This window comes from Fundulus heteroclitus, chromosome 21 (genome assembly GCF_011125445.2).
Source record: "Fundulus heteroclitus isolate FHET01 chromosome 21, MU-UCD_Fhet_4.1, whole genome shotgun sequence".
Lineage (NCBI taxonomy): Eukaryota > Metazoa > Chordata > Actinopteri > Cyprinodontiformes > Fundulidae > Fundulus > Fundulus heteroclitus.
In genome coordinates, this window is record NC_046381.1 from 17,987,155 (window position 1) to 18,013,573 (window position 26,419).

General features: G+C 37.8%; 1 protein-coding gene across 1 annotated transcript in view; it reads left to right on the top strand.

The window, feature by feature from the left end:
• Positions 1-26,419, top strand: part of neto1l (neuropilin (NRP) and tolloid (TLL)-like 1, like) — a 52,647-nt gene that overhangs the window by 11,175 nt on the left and 15,053 nt on the right. Inside the window, exons 3-6 of the mRNA XM_036124920.1 lie at positions 157-239; positions 3,375-3,520; positions 13,291-13,404; positions 23,099-23,729. Of these exons, the coding sequence (XP_035980813.1) occupies positions 157-239; positions 3,375-3,520; positions 13,291-13,404; positions 23,099-23,729 (974 nt within the window). The remainder of the gene's footprint in view (positions 1-156; positions 240-3,374; positions 3,521-13,290; positions 13,405-23,098; positions 23,730-26,419) is intronic.

Sequence of the window (26,419 nt, forward strand, 5' to 3'; positions counted from 1 at the left end):
ACTGTGGTATACACTAAAATGCACAAGCTGTATTAGGAAAGAACACTACTCTTTATTCCCACTTTATTTCTGTCATGTCCAAATGTCACAGTATAGATTGAATTTTCTCAGCTAATTTCTTTCTCTCTGTGTGTTTTTTCTTGTGTATCGGAGCAGATCTATCTGCGCTTTCTGGACTATGAGATGGCAAACTCCAACGAATGCAAGCGCAACTTTGTAGCAGTGTACGACGGGGGAAGGTATGAGTTTTATATAATATAATATATCATTGGCTACACTCAATTATTCCAAAAATACATTTCAGATTTTTTTTTCTAGGATTTATTAATCAATCAAGTGTGATCTGCCATACAGGCAATGGGAATGTTATATTATGTCACTATAAATAATTTTCTTTTATAGAAACAATTTTCAAGAAATGAAATTTGCAAGTTTGGCTCACAATGCCGTAATCCAGTCATAATCACTGAGAACAGCAGCCCCGTTTTCCACAAACAGAGTCACATTTCCCAAATAAAAACTGCCCTATATTAGAAAACTGGATTGTGACACTATGGCTTCCAGCACTCATGGTTACCTTTAGCATCTTGGGTACTATAATCTATCTTAGTTCTGGGTATCTGCTGCAGGGAGACTTCCTCAAACAGGCAATATGCATTTAGAAATACCAAACAACGCATTTTTCATCCTAAATTGTTCCGATCAAATCAAATATGATCACTGCAGACACGGATATTGCAATGATAACATATTGTGCAGCTCAAATCAAGAGGTAGTGTTAAAAACTCTAAATTCTGTTTAAATTTCTCTTTAGCATGATCCATGATTGGCACACAGGTACCCAACACAATTCTTCCAAGTAAAAACCTTTTCTTTAAAAAAAAAAAAAAAATAAAGGCATCATATTCTGAATTGTGTGCAGACCCATATGTGTGTTTAATTTCGGATTGTCTTTTGACAACCACGGGCCATTCAGTTAGTCCCATTGTTGAACAGTGATGATGTGTAAGACATAATTTTTACCATTCAAGTAGTTTCTTTAGGTGAAGTAAAAAAAAAGCCATTGAGAACAGTATTTGGCTGGCAAGATTGTTACCATTGTTGTCCATATAATCAATATTATATTTATTTATTTGTTAAGTTGGTGTAGCTCAGTTTAAATGCTGAAAACCTACTATAAAGCATGTAGCTTGTACATTATTCTTGAGGTTTTTCATGTTTCTGTACCAGAAGTAATCAAACATACATAGTTTTGCTGTAAAGTTAATGAACCCTTTAGAAATAAATACACTTCTGCAGTGATATGACCCAGATCATCATTTAGTTTTCGACGAACTCTAGATAAAGAGATAAAATGAACAGACTGAAACAAATTGTAACAATATGAAATGCTTTTCACCTGTCTATTAACCCAAATTGGAAATCTAAGTTTTAACAGCATAGTCTAGACTTCATGGCAGGTCTGAATTCTAATGAATGTATTATTCAATTCTAATTGGTTTTGCTCATACGTCTGTGGAACAGATGGAAACGTCCGAGCCACTGAAGATGTTTCTTGTATTATTAATTCATGAGATCACAATCAGTGCTACAGTTAATAGCAAAGAGGGATTTTTGAGACCGAATTGCTATCCAAAAAAAATAGCTGTCTCTTGGCATTAGTGTGACAAACAGGGTGATTTTGTGCAAGGTTTTAAAGAAATTTTAATCTTACAGAAAAATTTAATAGTTTCAATATTTAACAATGCATTCCAGTATGCGACAAGTATAACGTTTGTGTTACTCAGTTATGAAAGTAACACACTGTGAGTTTCTTCAATTTGACTTCTCGGATGAATTAAATGAATTAATAAATCACAAGCAAACTCTAAATGAATATGTCAGAACATTTGATAGTATGCTGCCATAATTTTGTAAAACAAATTTGACAAAATATTAGATCAAGGACCTAATTAGAGACATGTTTACAACATGAGTTGTAAACATAAAAGGAAATTTGCCAACAATAAATTATGGTGCATGTCAGCCCATTTTTCTCCAGAGAACTGGGCAAATTTTTCCAAAATTCCCAGCATCAGATATATAGATAATAGCTAAATGATTATTATTACTGTCAATTAATCACTAATATATAACGTAGGCTGTCATGCAGCCTGCCTCCTCTCTGCTGGCTGTTTTCTACCTTCTGCTCTGCTCCACTCCGCTAATTTGTGGAGTAGTTTCTCCTGCGCTGATCTCATCATTTCAACATGATTTTCACCTGCCACGCTGCCTATATAAGCCTGCTTCTCACAACCAGTCGGCCCCAGATCATCTGCCAGCGTTGAGAGAGTAGAGTCCACCGTTCTTGTCAGCAGTGCCTGTGTATGAGCCTGTCTTCTTGTCTTGGATTGTCCTGCCTCGCCTTGCCCTCGCTCGGACACCTCATTCCTCTCTCTGACTTCTGGATTCAACTTGGACTGTTTGTTTACTGCACACCTTGCTCAGCCCTCTGGACCTGTCTGCCTTCTCCTGCCTGCCAACCCGTGTATTACCCTTGCTCGTCTCTCGGACCTGTTTTCCACTTCCTGCCCGTTCTGCCAGTGATGTGCCCATGTCAGCAGTCTGCCGTTTGTCCTGCACGTTCCCTGCTCATTCTGGACTTCTGCCTGCCAGCATCACATTTCTGTTTATTTATTTATTATTCAATAAAGGATTTTAGTGCAACACAGTGCCTGATTGAATTATCAGGTTCTCTGTCTGGCTCAGCATTACAGTAGGCTAACTGATCTCAATATAATGATTCGACACATGTTACATTTTTTAAAGAAAGAAGCATGTTGTTTTTATGACGGGAATAATGCAGCTGAGAAGCTTTTTTTTTTTTTTCAGAATCATTCTCAAACAGTTTTAAAAATTTCATGTGAAACCAAGCAGCTCTCCATTGGGCCGTCTAGTGACCATGGAAGATAGTCGTGCTCCTCTCTGCAACATTTCATGTATTCATAATAAGGTGCAGGCCAAGACATTAACTTTTGTTGTATTTGGAAAGTCAGATATAAGAGTGATACTTATGTCAAACCTTGTCACTTTTGTTTCATGCCTTTCTCTTAAACATTTGTTTATTAAAGAAACCTATATTCAGTGCGTTAACAGCACACCTCGCGACCCACAAGGGATAGGCGTGTTAAGAAAGTGGATGGATGGATGGATATTCAGTGCTGAAAGATAACTGTACAATTACATAATCTTACCCTAACAAAATGAGCATCACAAAAGCTTGTGGATAAGATGTAAGCATCTTCCTAGTCAGCATTGGGGGTTATTTAGATGTGAAGTGAATGTCTCTATTTTGTAATAAAAATGTATCTTATATCCTTTCATCTCTTTTTAAGCTCTGTGGAAGACCTGAAAAGCAAGTTCTGTTCGACCGTGGCCAACGACATCATGCTGGTGTCCACGCTGGGAGTTATCCGGATGTGGGCAGACGAGCTCAGCCGCAAAAGCCGCTTCCGCATCCTTTTCACAACCTACCAAGAACGTAAGACAAGACTCACTGAATGCACACCTGCATCCTTGCAACTTTGCTCGGGTATGTTTGCGTCAAAATAAAATGGCCAAGTCTTTTGGTAGCAGACAAAAAAGGAAAAAGCAGTGGCTCTATTTATGGCTAAATTATAAAGACAGAGAAAACCACGTAGCACATTTTCATTAAAATGAGTGTTGCCTAATTTTTGAATATGATAAAAGGAAAGAGATTTCAACTTTACTTGTTCGAGATAATATCACTTCTTCTACATAAAAGAATCAAATCATGTTGCTGTTTACATGTGTCCTATGTTTCTATACGAGTGGTTACAGAAGCATACATGCTCTTTGTGAGTATAGGCAACAGCCCCAGTTGAAATGCTTATGGTGTGTAGTCTGTGTCCCTATGAAAGACCCTTTTACCATGCAGAGCCACGGTGGACTGTTGCTGGGGCAACACTTTCAGCCCGAGCCATTCAGGCAGTCCTCATCGAGACCTTGCCTTTAGAGCAGCATCGACCGCAACTGAGCAATTCTACAACAACTCTGTCAACGCTGACTGCCCAGATGTGTTCGATCTCTTGAAAGCTGTAGAGCTAATAATTTGGTCAACTTTACTAGACTTATCTTTATTTGAGCAATAAAAGTTTTCTCAAATAAAATTTAAACACTAAATAAATGTCGGGTCATTAAATGGAATATATCTTCTTTTTTTACAACTTTGATGAGTGGTGATGACTTTATGTCTGGCATGTATGACATCATTTCCACTCATAAGAAAAGTAGTGAAAGCAAAGTCTTCAGCTCAAATTTGATTAGTTCTGTCTGGAAACTTTCCAGCAAGGAGAGAAGTCAGGAGAAATGTAGTTTGAAAGCAGTGGCTTAGAGACCAAACAAATCGCCTTCCTACCACTGGATTCAAGACAAATCTGTGGCAAGCCAAGTCTACCTGTGCTCCACCACAGTGGAAATTTTCCACTTGTGACAAAAACTCTCATTTGAAACAGTATATTTTTGCAGCATGCTGATAGACGGTGCGTTTTTGTGCTCCGGTCCTGACCAGCATTGCTACTCTGATGGACACAGCCATGTGTTACTTTGTGCAATCTGCTGTTTCCCCAGATAAAAAAACAAAACAAAACATGTTTTAACCAATCAGTCTGCACCTGTGTGTCGGGAACTGTCACTAAATAAATAAACTGAACTATATAGAAATATTAGCATGTTCCTGCCAACACACTTTCCTTCAGTTGGGTTAGACAGAAAAAAAGAAATAAAATAAAAACAGGTGCAACTGAAGCTAATTAATGTGGCTAAACATGCTGGAGGCATAGAGCACTAATCGATTGAACCCAGTAGGTGACAATCAGTTATGTTTTTGTTTTTTTTACACTGACAGGGGACACATTAAAAGTAAAAGCCACTACACATATAAGCATTTTCTTCCCTAACAAACGTTATGCTCCACAAATATCAGCTGTGGTCATGATGGTGATCTGACTCTATTCTCCCTGCTCTACCTAATTGTCCCAGCCATGCTATGACCTGTGTTGTGTCCTCTTCTTTTCTTGCTTTTTCCACCTTTAAATCCCAAATTCTACTTGTTTTATAATCCTGAGGCTAAAGCATGTTTCCCATGAGGACTTTTGTTTTTATGGGTGAGAAGAAATCGATCTCCTCAGCTGTTTACTTCTATGATGGAGCTCCCCCATCTTTCCTGCACGGATGATCTTCATAGCAAAAGCTTTCACTTTATTTTTCTGCATTGCCAATAGGTGACCACACAACCATTTGACATATTCCCACTTCCCACAAAAGACGTTTTGTGTTGTTAATCATTTGTTCATTAAATGCTTACATTATTTTTGGCTGTTAAAGGTAAAAATTGGTTCACCTGATAAAGTGGGATGGATTATTGGAACATGTGTACTGGATGGATTAGATGCCTGCATTTAGTTAGACGCCTGAGACGCACACAAGGATTCAGATGCAGTAAATCAGGTGAGGAGACCCTCCTGTTAGGGGTGTGTCCTATTGTAGAAAAAGGACATGCAGCCATGACACCTTGTGTCATGGCTGCTTTCGGTTTTTCGGGAGTCTCAGCCCTGAAACTTGAAGTCATTTCTCTGTCGTATTTAGAATAGACGGTTAACCTGAAGTTGAGTCGTCCTTGGAGGGTGTTTTTTTTTTTTTTCGTGGTAGAGGAAATAATCGAATCAGAGGAGAAGACAATGGGAGCGCACATAGTGTGTGGTAACGGTGTCAGAAAAAAGAAAAACAATCCATTTAGTGATTACGTAAGATATTTCCAGACATGGCAGGTGCATATGTGTCGTCATCATCCATCTATGGTAGGGCAATCCTGTTTTAGTGGGTGTGACTCAAAGGGCTCTTTTTTTCCAGAAAAGTGTGATTTAAATGATTTATGTGCTTTGAAAAACAATAAAAGGCAGACTATATTTCATCTTTCATACTTCCAAGATTTTAGGCTTATTGGCTCCCTAATTGTAGTGTATGCATTTAAGGGCAAGTCATGTTGATGTATAGTGTTAATGTGGTCAAAGAAAAAGACAAATCACCAATGACTGGACGAACTACAAACAAGTCCAGCTGCTGAAAGGTTCAAGGTTCTTTACTGGCAGCATACAGTGAAGCCTGTCCTGATGTTAAACAGTTTTGTTTGTTTGTTCCCAGTGGAACCAGCAGCTTTTAGAGGACTGTTTACAGCTGCCAAATTCCATTGAGATGTTCCTGTGCGCAGAGCGATGTTCATGAATGCAAACGTCTTCCTTCATTCAAACCGACCTCCCTCTCTGCTATCCACACTCACATAGAGTGCTGCTGTGCAGAGGTGCAGTCCACGATTACGAGTGTGAGCCATAAGACATCGAACCCAACCTTCATCCAGGAAGCAATTATGTCTTAGGTGATAAATGCTCCTGTGTGACATCCCAGCCGTCAGAATTGTTTCACCTCATCTACAACACGTCTCTGGGGCTGCAGATGGAAGCTCGCTGTGGCTTCACCACACGCATCGCATCTTTTATTTCTTGGAAAGCTTTTTTATTGTGTGCACTGATGCATTTAAGACCGCCGCGGAATGCTAATTTCTAAATAAATCGAGTTAAATGTCTGAGTGGTGGAATCTCTGCGTGGTTTTGGTCAGATTATACCACGTGTGTACACTTCTTATCTCGGCTTCTGCTGCGATCAAGATGGCACTGCAATGAGACTGAAGTATTTTACTGCATCTTTGATTAATCAGGATTAATGACAAATGGATGAAGGATTTTTAGAAGTCCAATTCAGCATTCAGGCTCCAATGATTAGTGGAAATTAGTCTGAGATCTTTTATCTGTTAAGAAAGCATGAATTGCCTTCAAACTAATTTTTATTGTAAGTGTAGAGAAAAAACTATTGCTGAGTGGGAACAGGGGTAACCACTACAGCTGCATGCTTCTCCAAATACACTACACAAAATATAATCTTCAACACATTCATCAATTCCTTTGGAATCTGCTTCAAAGCTCAGTAGTTGATTTACTAATAAAACAAGACAAAAAGCAAAAGTTTCACATCCACTTTTTTTGCATTCTAGTTAACAACTTAACTTTATTTTGAGCCACACAATGGACTTTGCTGCTGCTCCACCAGTTGCGAGTGGTAAAGTCCTGAGTTTATTGATTAATCAAAAATATTTTGTTGCATAGTGTTGATAAATTAGGTAGCCCGACTAAAGGAGCTCATTTCTATAACTGATCAAAACACTTTACTTTTAAAATGTTTCAGTAACAAGTTTCAAAAGTTCTCAAAAATGTTTGCAGTTTAGTATTAGAAAAATATTTCAAATTTCAATACACATACAGCGTCCTTTACAATGTACTCGTCTTGTAGAGATCTATAAAATTGAAAAACAGGCCTTGGGCATCATAGAATGTCAACCATACTTAACATTGGGCAATAGTTGTTTTTCCACATATTCAACATTTAACACCTGACCCACATTGTGCAGCAATGGCTTTGGTTGGGCTATGAATAACTATTAAGTTGGTATTTGTAATTTTAATCAAAATTGACAAATCCGGGCACCACTTAATTATCCGTAAATAAGTGCCAAACACCTCTCAGTCTCTGTCACTTGTTGTTTTATGAATACCTGCCTCTTGAGGTATGGTAGTACAGCAGATGAAGGAGCGAATTTTCACCCTGGTGTTCTGAAACTAAAAGCATAACACATATGTAGAAAAGCACAAGCAGCCTTTCCCCATTAAAAAAGAAAAATTCTTAACAAAATACTTCAACTTTAAGTTAGGATACAGTTCTTCAGTCAACAAATTCTTCTAGCCACAGTTAGAAGCCAGATCGTTCTGAGCAGGAGAAGATGCTCCCCGACCTGGAAGCTGGTGGTCCACTGACAAGTGGAGGCCAGCACTGTGAACTGGGTGAGCTTCTGGCAGAGGACGTGTGGGTTGACGTTGTTAAAGGCTGAGCTGACTCCCAAAAAACAGGATCACTGGCATACACTGCTGGGTGACTGAGGTAGTGCAGGATAAAGTAGTCCCAAGTTGACTGCATTATCTGCCGACCTACATATTTGCCTAGTAACCAACCTGCAGGAGGTCCAACACCAGTATTTCCTGATTGCAGAGGTCAAAGCTAAATGTTTGTCATTAACCTCTTGATACTGGGTTCCTTAGAGACCAGGATATTTAAAGCAGGAGGCTATGTCACACAGCTCCAGAGAATAGACCAGTTCATTGCTATTGTTTTGATCTGGGTTTTTCGCGCACGCGCGCCGGACTGGTAGGCAAAAGGCAAACACAATGGCAGACGCAAACAAAGGAAACGATGAGTTCTCCACGTATTTTTCTTCTTTAGATAACGTATCACAAGATTGTTTTAAGAGTAAGTTGATGGTTGATGGTATCAGATTGCCAGATCCACACAACAAAAGCCTGAAGGGACGGAGCAAGTCTGTGAAATGCTGACCAAGTCCTCCGTACTACCTTATCAACACCCCAGGCCAGTACACACAAGAGAGCATAAAAGCCATGAAATCACTGGACGGCTACAATTATTTCATATCGGGACATGTTCAGACATGTTTGTGTAACATACGAAAGCGGAGTCGGACACAGACAGCGCCTCAGCAAAGAGGAAGACCCGCCACCGGTAGGTTAAAAAAAAACATTGTTCACAAAAGGCTTTTTTTTTGGTGTTTTTGCCTTATTAATCCTTTTCACAGACTCATGCCAGAAGGTTTGCATACATTATACATGTACGTATATTATTACGAAACGAACGTTTACGTCTTGACCTTGACCTTGATAATTATTTAAGTAGAACAATGACTAGTGCAAAATTAAGTTGTATTTACCGGAGATGAAGTGTAGACTGCAAATTCTGTCGTAGTATGATGGCTCCCACAGTCCATTGAGAGTGTCTGCCTGCATCCTTTTCATTGAAATTATCCATTTCTTTCTTCTTTCTTCGTCCTTTGGTAAATGAAAGAAACGTACATCAGACGATTTGGAATGCCTCTGGGTGCAACCGGGAGCACAACAAGTCGTAGGCATTGTTTAGATTCCAAAAATAAACTAACTAAAACCACGCTCTAATTCACCCGTTTTGTCACAGTGGTTGGCGAGAACAGTCCTGTTTTTGCCTACCAGCGTGACCCGGATGTAGCGCATGACGTCACACGTGAATTGGTCTATTGCTAAGGTTTTGAGTGAAGGGGGGGGGGGGGCAGTTGGTCAGCGCAAGCTTTCAAGCAGAAGGGAGGAATACCAACAGCTCCTTGAGCATCCCTGGTCTTCTGACACTGAGAGAGGCTATTTACGTCTTCCTCAGTGATCTTAAGTGCAGGCGAGGGGTCAGAGGGAAGAGAGTTGTGGAGTTGTTGGTGGAGAATGCATGTAGTCCTATCATGTGTGAAGGAGTTGTGAATAGCTGATTTTCACACCTTCAAAAGAAGAGATCTTCAACCAGTCATCACAGCAGGGGGGAAAACGTTCCTGTGGCTAGTAAGCGTGTTAAACCTCCTCCAAACTGCTGGAGGATCAATAGAAGCTGTTTTTTTTTAGCTTCATGTGTATCTTCTTTTAGCTGCCCTGATGGCTAGCAGTAGTCCGGTGTGTTTTTATCCCCAGTGGGATATTTTACGTGCTGTTTGTATTTTACAAGTTCATTGGAAAGGTTTACATTTTTTAAAATCCCCAAGAACAATGATGAAAGCCTGGGTGTTGTTTTGTTTTTTCAATATCATGGAAATGTATAAGTATCTGCCGATCATATATAAGTAGTGCTGACACGTTAAAGATGAAAGTCAGGAAAAGTAGTAAAAATGCAACTTAAGGAGAAGTCAATGCTGAGCCACACACAACAGCGCCATCTTGGATTCAGCCTTTGACCTTCAAGGAATTTTACACATCCTCACCATGGGTTCCAGTAGTTGTAAAGGGTGCTGCAAACACATCTCATAGAAAAAGACAATACCAAGCTCTTGTAATAAAAAAAAACACACCGTTAAATACGGTTTACCAATGACTTTTTCAGATAAATGATTGTCAATGAGCTGCTTTTCTACTTTGCTGCGAAAGAGCCATTTTGGCTCCACGGACACCCAGACTATCTTCTTAGACTTCTGAGTTGTTGTTTTTTATATTGTTTACAGCATCTTTCCATATTCAGTTAATTTCACTGTTCATTCTTGTTTCAAAGGTGCTGATATATCAGTTCATTCCTTTATGTTATGTTATTTACTTTATTCTTGTGTGTTCTGTTCTTTGTGCATTTAGATTTATTTATCTTAGATTAATGGTTGTCTTTTCTCCTTGGTTTATAGTTTCTTTTTGTCTAGTTCAGCTTACTTTGTGTTCATTATCCATCCTCCCCTTAGTCTGCCTGTTTGCTCTCCTCCATAACTGTTCCCAATCCCCTTGATTATCTCACCTGCATTCAGTATTATACTCTACCCTTTCCTTAGTGTATAAGCTCACTGTTTTTTGGGGGGAAGGGGGGGCGGTATTTTCTGGTTCCTCCTTTATTTCTGCTCGTGCTCCATGTTCTGTTCTCCCTGTGTAAGATAGGCTATCTTTTGCTGTTATTAATCCCTCACTATGCACATCCCAAGTTCCTGTCTGCATTTTGGCCCTGCTTCAGCCACACATTAGATGACACGCACACTCATTTGGGAGTTAATTTATGTCCCCACCAGTGACTGTGAACTTTTATTTGTGGGCAAAATGGCACATTTATCACAGAATGTCCCGAAATTAATTTTTCTGGAGATTAGAGCAGACTGTACTCTTTGTCTGGTCTCACTTGTGTGAAGAATAGAGCAGAACAGGAGATTGCAAAACGAAATGACGTGGGCTCCCTCTAGGGGTTGGTAAGGATAAAGGATGTTGTGTTCTATTTCATATAGACTTGCAAAAATAAGGAGCATTTTGGAATGAAATTTTAGAATAAACATGGAAAGGATAGTTTTATTCAAGAAACTATGCCAAAGTTCCAGGCGGGTAGGTGGGGGAGTAAGAAAGAGATAAGTCACTCTAATTTGGGGTGTTATTACTCAATCAGGATGAGACCTGAAATAAAAAACAGCCATACATCACGGTGGTAACACTGTCACAGAGTCCCTAGCTCTTCTGCACCACTGCCAAGCTCCTTTGGTGCCAGTGACAGTGTTATGTGAGCGGGAGGAGAAAGGAAGAGATAAAAAGAGGCAATGTAAGACGTGGAGGAGAGAGGGAAGGACACCTCCTCTATAACGAATGACTAATGATCAAAGAAAGCCATTCATTATGCTTGTGTGTCATAAGTTACTTGTGGGACGTTCTCTATTGAACAAGATCTTAAAACATGTTTCACCTACGAATAACTGCCTGTGAGACCTGGCATGCATAGCAATAGTAAGTACAGTGGAGATTTCATTTTGAGTAATTGACGTTAATTTGTTCTTGAAAGCTGTGCTGCATTAATTAGTCTCTGTTCTCGTTTGTCTTCTATAACATTTCACAGTGTTGGACTATGCATAGACAGAGATCTTTGAGGATTTTTCTTTCCCCAATCTCTACAGATCATTTAAAGATACTGCCAGATTTTATTTGAACTATCCAGCTATATCAGAGTTTGTAATTTTTGCACTTTAAAAAATGTTTAATGGCCGTTGGAAGAGGAACATGCCCACAGCATCACAGATCCTCCATTGCACTTAACAGTGAGCACAATGTGCTTTCCAACACTTTCATCTTTTGTTTTAATCCAAAGCCATCTGAGGTGTTTGTTGCTAAAAGCTCAATGTTGATCATGTCTCCTCAAAGTACATGGTTCCACAAGTTTTAGTAGTAGCTGGCAAACTTCAGATGTTTAGTTTTGTGATGATAGGACAAAAAAAGATGTTGCTCCTTGCAACGTTTCTCTAGCAGAAAGCTTTGCCAATTTGTTTTAGCTCCTATCCCATCCTGCTCCCTTTTCATGGTGGCAAGATGTGACAGTTTTATTATATTGATATCGTTATAAGTACTATTAATTATGCCACGGGGGATTTTATAATCCCCCGTGGCATAATATAATCCCCCCTAAATTCCCAACTCCCCCAAAATACTTGTACTCAAATTAAAGCCCTATGGTGAGACCTCATGTTACAGCAATTGAAATGAATTCATTTCAAAGCTATTTACACATTTTTGCAAAGAGTGCCATTAAATGATGTTGGTACTGCATGCCAATATAAACACTTTGGCTGCTCTGGTAGATAAAGTCCCTGATGAATAAGCAGCATTGGACGTGGTGAAATTTTGTCTCTCGGGTACCGGGAAAAGATCATCAGAAAATGAATGTCAGGTTTGTCAACTAAAACATATGTTGAGTTATATCAATATTTTCATGATGTTACATTGGCTTCCATGTTTTGATATTAGATAAATAATGTAAAATTAAATTGCTGCATATCAAAACATGCTGTGTAAATATGGATAATTTAGCATTTAGCATTGGTCCTTGTTTTTCACTGGCAATGGCAGGTAAGTGCTATGAACTGACCATATTTCTGGCTTATGCATTAGTGTGATTGGTCATGGAGAACAAGGGCACCTTGGTTTTAAATTCTGCAGCTCCACTTATACATTCATATAACAATGGAGCTAGTAACAGTTCCACATTGATTTAATGTCTTTTTCCTGCTGACGGATGGCTCTGCTGTACATAGTCGTCACAAGAAGGTGAAGATATCAAAGCTGCATCTCAAACAAGCCTCCTCAGAAGGGCCGGTGTCATAGCAGATCACATGCTGCAGGCCCAAGATACATTTTTTTACGAAAGCGAGGGGGAAAATAAACATCTGGAGTAAACAGGAATAGTGTTATTCAGATTTTGCATTTGGATGATTTTGAAAAGTCACATAATTCGAACAAGTATAACACGGAGACGTCCTGAAAAATTTATTTGCGTATTCAAGTTGTTAGAGAAGATGTTTTGAAGAGGGCAATGATGAAAATTCATGAAGAACAGATGTGTTCAGGTGGAACAAGTCTGATCTGAGTAATGCTGTTCCAAATATATTTTCCTCAGAAACTTGGCACACTGCTAAGTCCCTTCAGCTGCAACTTCAAGTAGAACTTTGTGCAGTAGCAAATATAAATCTTTCTCAGACTTACTCTTGTAAAATATGGACACTTGTGTTATCAGATGATTTTAAGGGTCAGCTCGAATGTTAATGTTTCTATTTGCGAATTATTGGATTTTACTGTGTGGTAACTCATCTTTTTTTCCTTGCAGCTCCATGTGATGCAGATGCCTTCTTTTGTCACAGTAACATGTGCATTAACTACACTCTGGTGTGTAATGGTATGCAGAACTGTGTCTACCCCTGGGATGAGAATCAATGCAAAGGTGAGATGAATATATTTAAGTAAATCTAAGGCTTGGTAATTATGTTTTTAAAGGTTCCTGCAGCACTGCATTTAAAACAGCTTGGTTTCAGAACCTTGGACAGCAACAGAGAGAAACAGTGCTCCCATGCTGAAGGTGGATCAGAAATATATTTACACACAGTTAACTTGCAAAAGTGTTCATAGCCTTTGGACATTTTTACATTACATTTTGTCACAAGATTTTATTGTATTTTATTAGGAGTTTATAGTATTGACCAACACAAAGGGTACTTAACCCTTGCATTCAAAAGGTAAATGATGTATGGTTTTCAAAAGCTTTTGAAACATGATACTATTATTCAGATTAACAGCCACAAGGTCAATGGAAACTCTTGAAGAGCTGCAGAGATCCACAGCTCAGGTGGGAGAATCTGCCAACATGTTATTAGCCATATACAATTCACCTTATTCAGCCCTGCCTACTTTTTCAACAGTGGCATTTCCGTTTTGTCTAAGCACTTTGTTTAAGCCGTCAATCCGCTGTTGTCAGTATCAGAAAATGGAGAAAATGACATGGGAAGAAACTAATATGCCGTTAAAAATCTCTAAAGGAACGTATCTGCCTCATCTACGGGCAGTGCGTTCAACTCTCAAACAATGACCATGAGACTCCCGCATTTTCCCAGCATACACATGGCATTCCCCATGCAGAAAAATACAGCCCATAACGTATGGGTAATGGATAATCTGTTCACAGCACTGTCCGATCAGAGTTCAGCTAAACCCCACCGTCTGCGGAGTTGTTTCGGCTTCTTTTACAGCTTGTGGGCATCTGTAATTGCTGCTGCAGTTAGCGTTAACAGACCAGCAGACAAAGACCTGAAACAGCGTGGAGCAGTTTAATAAAAGTGTTAAATTTTAGCCTTGTGATAATGTGACCGGTCCAGGGTGTACCTGGCATCTCCACCTCTCACCTATTAACTGCTAGTGAAAGGCAAAACCCAAACTTGCATGGAAAAGCGGGTATAGAAAATGGATGGTTGGATGACATGTTAAACCATATGTTACGGCCCCCCCCTTTTTGTGAGGAGGGGAGTAACACGACAACCACAACAATTTGACAGAGTCCAGGTGAATGTTGTATAAAGGAGGGATTTATTGATGACAAAAAAATCCAGAGAAGGCTCACACAAACTGTGGGGGAGAAAGGGGTGGTTAGGTGGTGCCAAATCAAAGAAAGTAATAAAACAAAACAGGGCCTAACTACCGTCTGGGCTAAAGAAACAAGAAAACAAAAACCCTGCCTATCTAATCTAACAAAAGTTTCCACCAAAACTTTACATGGGTGGCACCCACCTACTTGCCTAGTGTATCTAACAGAAAAACAAACCTCTACGTGATGAAATGTACAGGGTACCCCAAACTTACCTCACCCTCTAACTCCCACCACAAACCTTCACACAAAGAGCAACAACACAAGCATCAGGTAACAAAGTCAGTTGGATCTCTAGCTCTTCTTCTTCTTCTTCTTCTTTTCTATTATGGCGGGTCGCAATCAACTTTAAGGTGCATACCGCCACCTACTGTACACGAGTGTGTAGCAACTGTATTCTACATCAGTCATATTCTATTTTTTAATTTTGTGTTATGAAGAAAAATAAATAACGCTTTTCTTATCATACAAATATCCATTATATTTCCATCATTTCCCAATATTCCTTTCAAACTCCATTCTTGATCTGTCTTTCCAACTATTCTTCTCAATTTCTCCCTTTCACGTTCATATGTTTTACAGTTCAATAGTATATGTTCTACATTTTCTTTCTCTCCACATTTTTCGCATTTATCATTATTTTTCTTCCCTATTAAATATAAAGTATCATTTAAATATGTGTGCCCTACTCTCAATCTACTCATTATTATTTCTTCCCTTCTATTTCTCTCCTTAACATTTCTACTAAATATTGACTTCTGTATTTTATATAATTTCCTTCCTTTCTTATCTTCATTCCATCTTTTTTGCCATATTTCCATTTCTTTATTCTTAATAATTGATTTCCCTTCCCCTTTGCCAATAGGTATTTTAATCGTTATTGCCTGATCTAAAGCCCTTTTTGCTAATTTATCTGCCCTTTCATTGCCTTTTACACCTTGATGTGCTGGTACCCAACAGAACCAAACATCAATGCCACCTCTGTATAATCTAAATAAGCTATGTTGAATTTCTAGTACTAGATCTTTCCTATTGTTTCCTTCTCCTTGAATACTTTCTATGACTGCTCTGGAATCTGTGCAAATTACTACTCTGTCTGGTCGCACCTCCTCTACCCACTGCAAACTGATGATAACTGCCACCATTTCTGCCGTAAATACAGATAGTTGATCAGATAGTCTTTTAGATATGTCAATTTTAAACTCAGATATATAAATTCCTATTCCCACACATCCTTTTGAATTCTTAGAACCATCTGAATATATTTTAACATAATTATAATATGAGTTTCTTAAGTATATATCGGTTTTTACCCCTATTTCTTTTAAATACCAATCGTTTTTCATTTTAAGTAGTTTTATGTCTACATTTACTGCCGGAAATATCCATGGAGGGCTAACGTTAATTGGATTAAATTGAGCTATTTCTTTATCTTCTAATTCATATATTTTAATCCATTTGTTTATGATCCATCCAAATCCATTACTATGGAACTTTGAATATTCCCAACAATATTTTAATATTGTTGCATTTACATTTTCATCTTTTTTACTTTTTATTTTCATCCAGTATGTCAAAGCTAATTTTATTCTTCTTATTTCTAGTGGAATCTCTCCAGTCTCTACTAGAAGGGCATTAATAGGTGTCGATTTTACTGCTCCTGTACATATACGTAAAGCCCTATTCTGTAAAGTATCTATTTTTTGTAATGTTGTTTTAGCTGCTACTCCATATATAAAACTACCGTAATCTATTGTTGATCTCATGAGAGCTCTATATATGTTTAATAATGACTGTCTATCTGCACCCCAGTTATTTCCAGCCACAGCCTTTAATAGATTTATCACTTTCTTACATTTAGTTTCCAGATTCTTTGTATGCGTTTTCCATGTATATGATTGATCCAACCATATTCCCAGATATTTAAATTCTGCTACCCTTTCCAATGGTTGTTCATATAATGTTATTGTACCTATGTCTATGTTTTTCTTATTTGTAAAAATCATATAACAAGATTTACTTGTTGATAATTTAAAACCCCATTCAAAGGACCATTTTTCTACTTTATTAATCGCTTTCTTAATTTTACCTATAACAAATCTTGTATTCTTTCCTCTCATCCATAAAACTCCATCATCAGCATATAATGCAGATTTTATACATTCTTCTGTTTCAGAAAAGATATCATTTATCATAATATTAAATAGTATTGGGCTAATTGCACTACCTTGTGGTATTCCATTTTCAATATTCAATTCTTTTGAGTAATCATTTCCAATCTTAACTTTTATTTTTCTATCCTTCAAAAAATTTGCTATCCAATTAAACATTTTCCCTCCTATTCCCATCTGTTTCATTTTTATAAGTAATCCTTCTCTCCATAATGAATCATACGCTTTTTCTATGTCAAAAAATACTACAATCATAATTTCTTTCATTTTTAAAGCTTTCTCTATATCATTACTAACTCTAGTTATTGCGTCCATTGTTGATCTTCCCTTCCTAAATCCGCACTGATTTTCATTGATTAATTTCTTATGATCAAGAATAAATTCTAGTCTATTAATCACTATTTTCTCCATCCACTTACTTAAGTGTGAAGTTAATGCTATTGGTCTGTAATTATTTGGATTTGTAGGATCTTTCCCTGGTTTATTAAACGGTAGAATTATTGCTCTCTTCCATCTATTTGGTATTACACCTTCTTTCCATATTTTATTAAACAGTTTTAATATTAATTCTAATGTTACTTCAGGAATCTGTTTAAACATAGCATAGCATAACTGATCTTCCCCAGGAGCTGAATATCCTGTCCCTTTCAATACTGCTTTAATTTCCTTCATAGTTATATTTATGTCTGATCTCTAGCTCTCCCCAGCTGGGCTGCTTAAATAAGGCCTCCCTGGATGCTGATTGGCCCATGGTTGGTGAGAATCAATCAAGGGAGATTGACACCAGCTTTCCCCAGTACCTGTGAAGAGACAAAGGGGGAGGGGAAAGAGAAACAGCCTGCAGGCATGTAACACCCCCACCCTTATAAGTCCAAAAAAAAAAGTTTCATGAAATAGTTCTAAATTTAACAGAAAAAAAATCCTGTTTTATTTTACAAGCATCCTGGTACACAGCTGGTCATGATGGGGACCACTGTTACATATTTTGATTGACAGCCAGTACAGCTGTCATCAACAGTGACTGCAGCTCAACCTTCTTATTTTCAGAAAAGCGCATGTCGAATAAGTTTTTGACTTTTCCGAATCTGACCCAGTCAAAGGTAGGGCATTGTTTCAGTTGGGTAATCATGGGACCCCGGGACAAAAGTGAAAAATGTGGCACAGTCCTGCACAAATCGGGACATCTAGTCGCCCTACGTTGGTGAAAGCTGGGGTTTACTGGTGGATATGGGATGCTCCTGTATCGGGATGCATGGGGATCGTCATGCAGTCACACTACTGCAATACTGTGCAAGGTATGTTTATTTGAATAAAATGTGACCTGATAACTACTACAATTATTATGTCAACTAGGTATTTTCTCAATAAGCAGTAAAGTAAACTCAAGTTCCTGTGTTGTGGTTTGTTATGCTTAATAGCAAGAGATAGGGCAGTAGAAGCCCATGTTTTTTCAGCACACTACTTATAAAATGGTCATGTTATGCCATTGTTCTAAAAGCTTAAATCCTACAAAATGCAGGTGCTTAATTGATTTTTAAACTTGCTATTATTTTACTTCACTAAAAGAGAGAGCAACATTCAAGGCTAGAACTATGAGCAAAACAGCTAAACTTCTTCCTGAATACACCAATAAGAGTGACAAGAAGAGAACAGTTCCTGACACAAAGGCAGAAGAAGTCCTATCTGTAGATTGACACAAGCCATGTATAAGAGACAACCAATAAGTAGATGGATGAAAGTGCTCTACTCAGGTGAGACTGAAATTGAACCTTTAAAATGTTGACAACTATATATGTCTCAGGGAATGCACAACTACTTGTGTTGGTATATAATGTAGAACCCATTTAAAATACATTGTCAGGTTTGTTGTTTTACCATAACAGAATGTCAAATAAAGATATGCATTAATGCAACACATTTTTAATTTCTTCTCCTTATATATGCCAGTACAGTAGTATTCAATAAATTAGAATAGTATTAACAAGTTTATTTATTTCAGCAGCTCAATTCACAAAAGGAAACCCATTATATAGATTAACACAAACTGGCGATGTTTTAAAACCTTTATTTCTCTTAATTATGATTTTTTTTTTCACCTCCAGTGAATAAAAACACAGCATTTAAGATTAGAATGTTGTGTCAGGCTAATAAAAAGCTAAATCTTTCTTACAGAAATTGCGGCATAATTAAAAATATATTTAATACCGGCTTCTTCTTTTTTTTTCAAAAAGGTACTTTTAATCTGACAAATAAGCATCTTAGAAATGCATTTTCTAATGTGTTGAATATGCCTGTATACCTGTTCTGCAAGGGTTTGATGAGTGGGGAGAAATAACAGTTCCTATTTGTCAGCAGGCATTTCTTAGATTAGACCCGACAACAGTATTCAATAATTGTGTTGTTCTGTCTCTGCACCCATAGGACCAATTCGTTTTTAACAAGAAACGTCGGTTTTATGTGACAAGGCCAAAGGAATGGGTTCACTTGATGAAGTGAATGGACTCAGAGGTTTTGACCCTAGCAATTAAATTAGCAGTGTTTCAATAAATCACACACAGGCAATTGGCTAGCTTTTGAGGTTGGCAGCATTTGATTGCTTAGTTCTAGGAAAAGCTTACAAATTGCTGAGAGACTTGGAGAAAAGCAGCTGTGTGAGAAACAGCTTTTACAGAACCTTAACATTTGTTGGGTAGTTTTATTTTTTATCTGTTAAGAGATTTTAGATCACAGTGGAACATCTACAAAGTAAACACCTATTATGACAATTGAATAATTGGTAGTTCTTGCTTGAATGGTGCCCTATGCAATAGAAAATCTGTTTGGGTAACAACTATCAGATAACTTAATAAAAAATGTCAAGGGTCAAGGTTGCTTTAAATTATTAATCCTATTATAAAAAATAATCAATATATTGTTATGACAGTTTTACATTTTATACAGATAAGAGAAAAGGTAGATTATTATTCTTAAAATAATGATGCAACAAAAATCACTTTGAGCGCTTCAATTTTTATCCCTCCAGTACCTTCACACATTATTAATACAACTTCAACTTTGCACTCATCATTGTTTCCTTTATTGCCTGTGGTCCTGGGGTCAAAAACAGGAGCACTGCCAAAGTATAGAACATTCTGGGTGATCTGAAATATTTAACCAAGGGTTTCAGGACACAGGGGGTATGACTCTCTTTGGAGCACATCTGACTCTGCTACCTTTGTTTTCTGACTTTGTTGAAAAAACAGTGAGACAGAGAGGGATGCTTGATGGGATGGGATGATGTCAACTTTCTTGTGATTTCTGAGGTTTGCATTTTGGCAGCATTTCAAACTAAAAAGACAGTAAAGTATATTTCTGAGCTACTTTTCAAAAGCTCTTACCACTAAGTGCTCAGTAATTTACTGTTCCTAACTGGATTAAGTCTTGCTCCATACAATGTCAGATGCTATTCAAACACAGTGCCATGCCAAAATACGCATACGTTATAACTATGCTAAATGCCACTTTACAACCACAAATGTCTTTGTATGTTTTTGGGGGTTTTACGTGAAAGATCAACCAATGATAATTGTCACTTGTTATACCCTCTGGTTCACTACTTTTCTTTAACAAACCTTTGAGACCTTCACACAACAGCTGTGGGTTAAATTCCTTACAGGCTAATTAGACGACTTGTGTAGGCAATTGGTTGCACTGGATTTTATTTACAGGTAACAGACCAACAAAGTAAAGTTGTATGCTGCTGTAAAATACGTGTTAAAAAAACAAACACTTCCTTCCACTTCACAGTTATGTGTAATCATTATTGGATCTATCACATCATATCCCATTAAAATGCAGTGGTTGTTGTAGCGTGACAGAATGTTAAAAACTTAAAGGAGTGTCAAAGATGTTGCAAAGCACAGTCTGTTATTTATAAAACAAACAATTTCAGGTCACCCATTAGATAGTGATTAATGATTTCCCATGATGTAAGATTTATCCTGCAGCATGTACGTACATATCAAGGAAATTCTCCATGATAGCGTGTATTAGAATAAATTCATGCTTGAAACTAGTGCTTGTTATATGTAGTTTGCATGCATATAGTTTCCTTAACGCACAAAATAAGCTGAACAGAAGACATTCTTTTGTACAATAAACCAAAGACTTTGGGCCTGAATTTTTACCACAATTAGCAAAAGAAAAACTTTCTAGGATTGCCAGCCTGTGTTTCGGCTTTTTGCTTCTTTAGTAATGCCCACAGTTGTTTTCATTACTTTGAAAATGCCAAGTTTTATTCCCTTCGCCTTTGCACGTCTCAGTGGGACCGGTTACTGTCACTGAAGCTTAGTGCAGTGCGCTATGAGTTCATCCAAAATTTAAATGTCACTGATCAGTCTATGGAGGGGTACTCTACGCACTGTTTGCCTACATTGGTCTGTTGATAGTTCTATCATTAGGAAAAACAACTGCTGTTGTTGAAGTGACATTTTATTAGTTGTACGCTGCACCTGAAAGAAAATGTCCTCCTCTGGTTCCTGATTACATCATTTTGTTCTGTGTTTCCCTTATTTATGCTCTTTCTTTACTTCATCATTTTGTTTTTTTCTGTTGCATAATGTCAGACCTTTTTCTGTTAGGTAACAATTCATACACAGTGAGCGCCACACAAAGTGCTTTACATAAGCAAAAAATGGAAGTGAAAGAAAAACAATGAACGGCAACAAGAAAACAGACACAAATCACATAATGAGCATAAAGATGCATGAGGATTTAGATAGTTACCAGCATTTAATATTTTAGATCAGTTTGGATCACCAAAATAATTTTGAGTTTTAAAAAAAAAGATTGTTTTGATTAAAAGATTTTCCACAAAATCGGGCATTTCTTTAGTATCTAGAAGATTTGCTTTTAAATTGTAGGACCTGAACCAAACATTATGAGTATCTTTTGACAAGCTTCTCTCAATAATTTGCTGAACCTTTGACTCAGACCCCCCTGACAGAGCTGGTGTTACTGAGACAGATTTTCTTGCTTCCTCATCTTTTCAGCCCTATTCACATTGTAATAAAAAATGTTTTAACTGGACTGTCGTGATGGTTTTGTTACGTCCTCTCCAAAACATTTGTTGTCCTTAAGGTACTTAACAGTTAACTAAATTGACGATAAGATTATGACGTTGTCTATTTGGCAGTAGAAACTTGCTGCCATCCTCTGGACTTTCCCACATCATTTAAACGCATCGCATCAACTTGTGGAAAAAGCTTCATAGTTAAAATTAGTTGATAAAGAAATTTTAAGGTTGTGACATTTAGCAAATAAAAAAGTCTATAATCCCTACTGACCAAAAACAGAAAATGAAGTGAGACAATGAGGAGAAATGGATGTCTCTATTTAGACATTAGATGTAAATATTTGGTTTTAACTATAGTGTCGTGACTTTTCTGGGTACATTGTGCTTCATACAAAATAGTATAGTTGTCTTTTTTTATTTTAATTCTGTTTCTCTTTTTATACACATAAAAATAAGGTCATGTAACACACACAGGGCAAAATAAATTGCTTTTTAACAAGAAAACCGCTAGACTGTGTGGCCGTTTTCTTTGTAAAGCGTTAACAAAGATATAACCTCAATAACCAGCAGAAGTATTAAATCCTTTAATAAACCCCAGAGGTTTTGTAGCAGGTGTCTGCGCTGCACAGTTCACTGATGCAGAGCAGAGGCATCCTCTATACACCGGATAACAGCAGTGCTGAGATATTCATCTGCATTGGCTGCAACAAGACCTTTGCCTACCCTTATCATCGGCATGAATGTTACTTTAGTCTTACACCTTTTAAAATTGGTTTGCACCATTTTTGATCCCGGGTTGAAAAGTCCTAGAACATCTACAATATTTTCATAAGAAACAGTTTAGGTTTAAATTTATTTTAGATTGTTTTTTTCTGCTTGGAATTCCCGGAACACCAGGGTTACTGCCCACAATGATGCAAAGTCATGTCCTAAGATGGGTCCAACCAAGCACATTAGCACCTTTAGACCTTCTGCTGAGAGTTAAAGCTAGAGCTGTTTGGCCACAACGACAAGAAGTGTGTTTTGAGGAGCCATAACTAAACCATTGAAATTAAGACTACTATCCCAACTCTCAAGCATGATGGTGTTATCATCACCATGATGGGTGGGTGAAAACACGGGTATTTAGGGAACAGTTAGTAAGGTAGGACTACATAATTATCATATGAAAAAAGGTTTGTTCGTCATTGTTTTGGTGTTACTTAGAAAAACATCATCGTATTTATTTGACATGTTCCTTTTCTCTTTGTTCTCATGTGTCTCTGCCACCGCACAGAGAAAACGAATACCAAATTCCTGGACAACCTGAACTCCTCCAACGGCGCCATAATCGGTGTGACTTGCTGCATCGTCTTCATCCTCCTGATCGTCTCAGTGATCGTTCAGATAAAGCAGCCGCGTAAGAAGTACATTTTGCGGCGAGAAGACTTCGACCCCACCATGTTTCAGGAGGTCTTCGAGCCCCCCCACTACGAGCTATGTACTTTACGGAGTGCCGCCACGCCCACGGCAGCCTCGGCGGATTTGGTCGACTTGGCGGAGGACTTTGAGAACTACCACGCCCTGCGCCAGGCCTCCTCCCGCTGCATCCACGACCACCACTGTGGCTCTCCCTCCTGCCCTGGCTCCGCGCACATGTCGCAGCTGTCGCTCAGCGGGCGAGGGAGCCGGAGCAACTTAAGTGCCCGCGACTCGGGGGCCGCCGCAGCTCTGCTCGCAGACCTTCCGCAGCCGCCCATGTCGGTGCGGCCCCTGCTGCCGGCCACGGGCAACCGCAGGAGCATCTTGGTGATGAAGCACAGCTACTCGCAAGAGGCGGCAGACAATGGCTGCGACCTGGACGACGACCTGGAAGACGTTCCCACCACCAGCCACCGACTGTCGCGCCACGAAAAGGCAGTACAGCGGTCAGTATCCATAGATTTCTGATGAGGGAGCAACAGCAGCACCATAGTTAACAGTGACAGTTTGGAAATGTGCAACAAGTATTCACCTTTATTTGTTTCTGTTGTTTTTTTTTATTTGGGCTTTGTTCTTAGTCTTCCGTTTGTTGTTTATTTACCATTTTACCATTCACTTTTTAGTTTACCCTATTTATTCCCATTTTCTGCCATCACAAATTCTAACAAAGGGCTAAATACAGCGTGTCTCATCCTGCATGCCCATCCTTAAATTTGTAAAGCATCCCGTTAGCGTTCTGTAATTGTTCATATATATATTTGACTATATTTAAATTATTCTGATCTTTGAGGTTTGTCATCTTTTTGTTGTTAGTGATATTTCAGTATCTAATCTGACAATAATACGAAGGGCTTAAATTGGTGCCTTGTTAAAAAAAAATCCATATATTTTTGACGTCAATGCATTTTATTACAAACTGTGATACAGAAAATACATTCTCTTGCCATAAGCATCTATTTTAATAACAAAAACAAAAAATGTTAGGATTGCATCTTGACAGCCTGAAAACAACTGCGAGTGTACGAAAATACTGAACGATAGTGTCAGAGCATTAGATAAATGTTATCTGAACTTTGCATGTACGTTCTGTGTACTTGTCCCAGAATATTCCTGAATGTACTGTAATGATTAAATACAGCTGCGCATGCAAGGCTCTTAAAGCCCATCAAATGGCACAATAAGTTTATTACATTTACAGTATGTAGCACATGATGCATTCTGACCTCTCTATGCAAAATGAGTTTGACATTAAATGAAAGAGCCATAACATTTCAGGTTCTGCCTCATTGGCTCTTTGAGCAAACATGAATCAGAGTACAACACAACTAGGGTCTAGGAGACAATCCCAAGGTAAGCCCGCTTATCTGACACTCAACACTTTTTCTTGTTGTTGTGAAGTTGTCATCTGCCCCCCGTCAGTTTATTCTTTTGTCTAACTTTTTACTTTTTTGTGACTTTTGCATGGGCTTTTTTTTTTCTTACCAGTTCAGTTTTGTATCTGTTTATTTGCTCTGGTTTATCAAGATGGTCTTCTTGCTTGTGGCCATCTTGCTTTCAAAGTGAGTTTGTCATTGGGATGCTTTTTGTCTAAGAATCCCTTTTTCACGTGTTAGCATGGACTTCTAGACATTTTCTGTTGAAATTGATGCTAGTTAATATGTTATACATGTAGTAGAACTGCAGATCACACCATGCCAACCTATATGACCTTTCCAGATTACATCATAAATATTATTAATTGGCAGATTATAGACTTTAATTTGACAAATTTGGAAAAAAATATTTAGAAACCTTTATTAAGTAAATCCCAAATGTTGTGGTAAATCTATATTTGCTTTGTTTTTGTAATTACTAATTCTACATTTTTTGTTCCAACAATATACTACTTATTGCTCATATATCAAGAAAATTAAGTTGAGTTCTAGCATCAATGAGAAATCCAACAATTATATATATATTTTTAATCTTTGCATCAGAAATTGAGATATTTAGTGCCTGTGAAATGTGAAAATTAATCTGACAAACGGTCTCTGCAGAAAACATTTACATTAAGCAGGCAGAACTAAGGACACACTTCATTAAAATTGAGGAGTACTGTACAGTGATTTTAAACAGTTGCTTCTTTCTCTGTGAGTTTTCCTTAAAGTTGCACTAAATATTCAGATCAACTTAATTGATCCATACAGGCTAATTTACAACTAATGTTATCTCAAGTCACTTTAAAAGAAGGAAAAAGGCAAATTCATATCCAATTACTTTTTATCCATTTCAGTCTATAGTCAATTTAGTGAATTCCAATGAAATCTACTGAAATAGTCAGAATCACAATAGCATACTGCTGCCCAATATCCATTAAATTGGTATTAATCTCTGAAACTAAAGCTTTGTTGCTTGATTTAAAAAAAAGTAACCAAATGATACTAAAACAAATTCAACAACAAAGACAAAAAAGTGTTAACCTTTGTCTTTTTTGCTTTATTTCACAAATGTTCAGTGCAACTAAATGTTGGGTTGCACACACCCATCAAAGTCCTCTATGCCAATGCTTAAAAGTGTATTATTTTATTGAGTCTTGTTCTGGGAGAACAGCACACAACCACAATAACCTGTCATCACTTCTTCATGCTGGTCACCAGCTTGGTCACATTTTAATGTGGGACGCCATTCGTTCTTCAATCAATATTTTTCAAAGCTCAGCCACCATGTTCGTGCTGATCGATGATTACCGTTAGCTTTGTTTTCTCCGAGAGGGGGATGGGACTCCAAAACCTCACACTATCTCCACCACAAGTTGTCTGGCATCAGTAAAGAGGACTTTGCAACTCTGCTGCTCAACTAATTTTTTTGACATAATTTAAGGGAATATAAACAGACTCGTTAATGGCATGAGATATACTGCCAGTAAACATTGTTACAAGACATAAAATATCACCCCGATGCAATGTTTCTGTCAAAAAATTATGAACAAATAAAAAGTGGATTCCAAATTAAACACAGGATGAATTTAAGGATAAGTAGAACAAATGCACAGCTTAATTTTGAAAAGATTTTGAGAAAAATTACAAAGTAGTACTTTAGAATTGTACAGGGCACAATGAGCTTCAGTCTGGTAAGGAATGACTCTTTGCATAAGAAA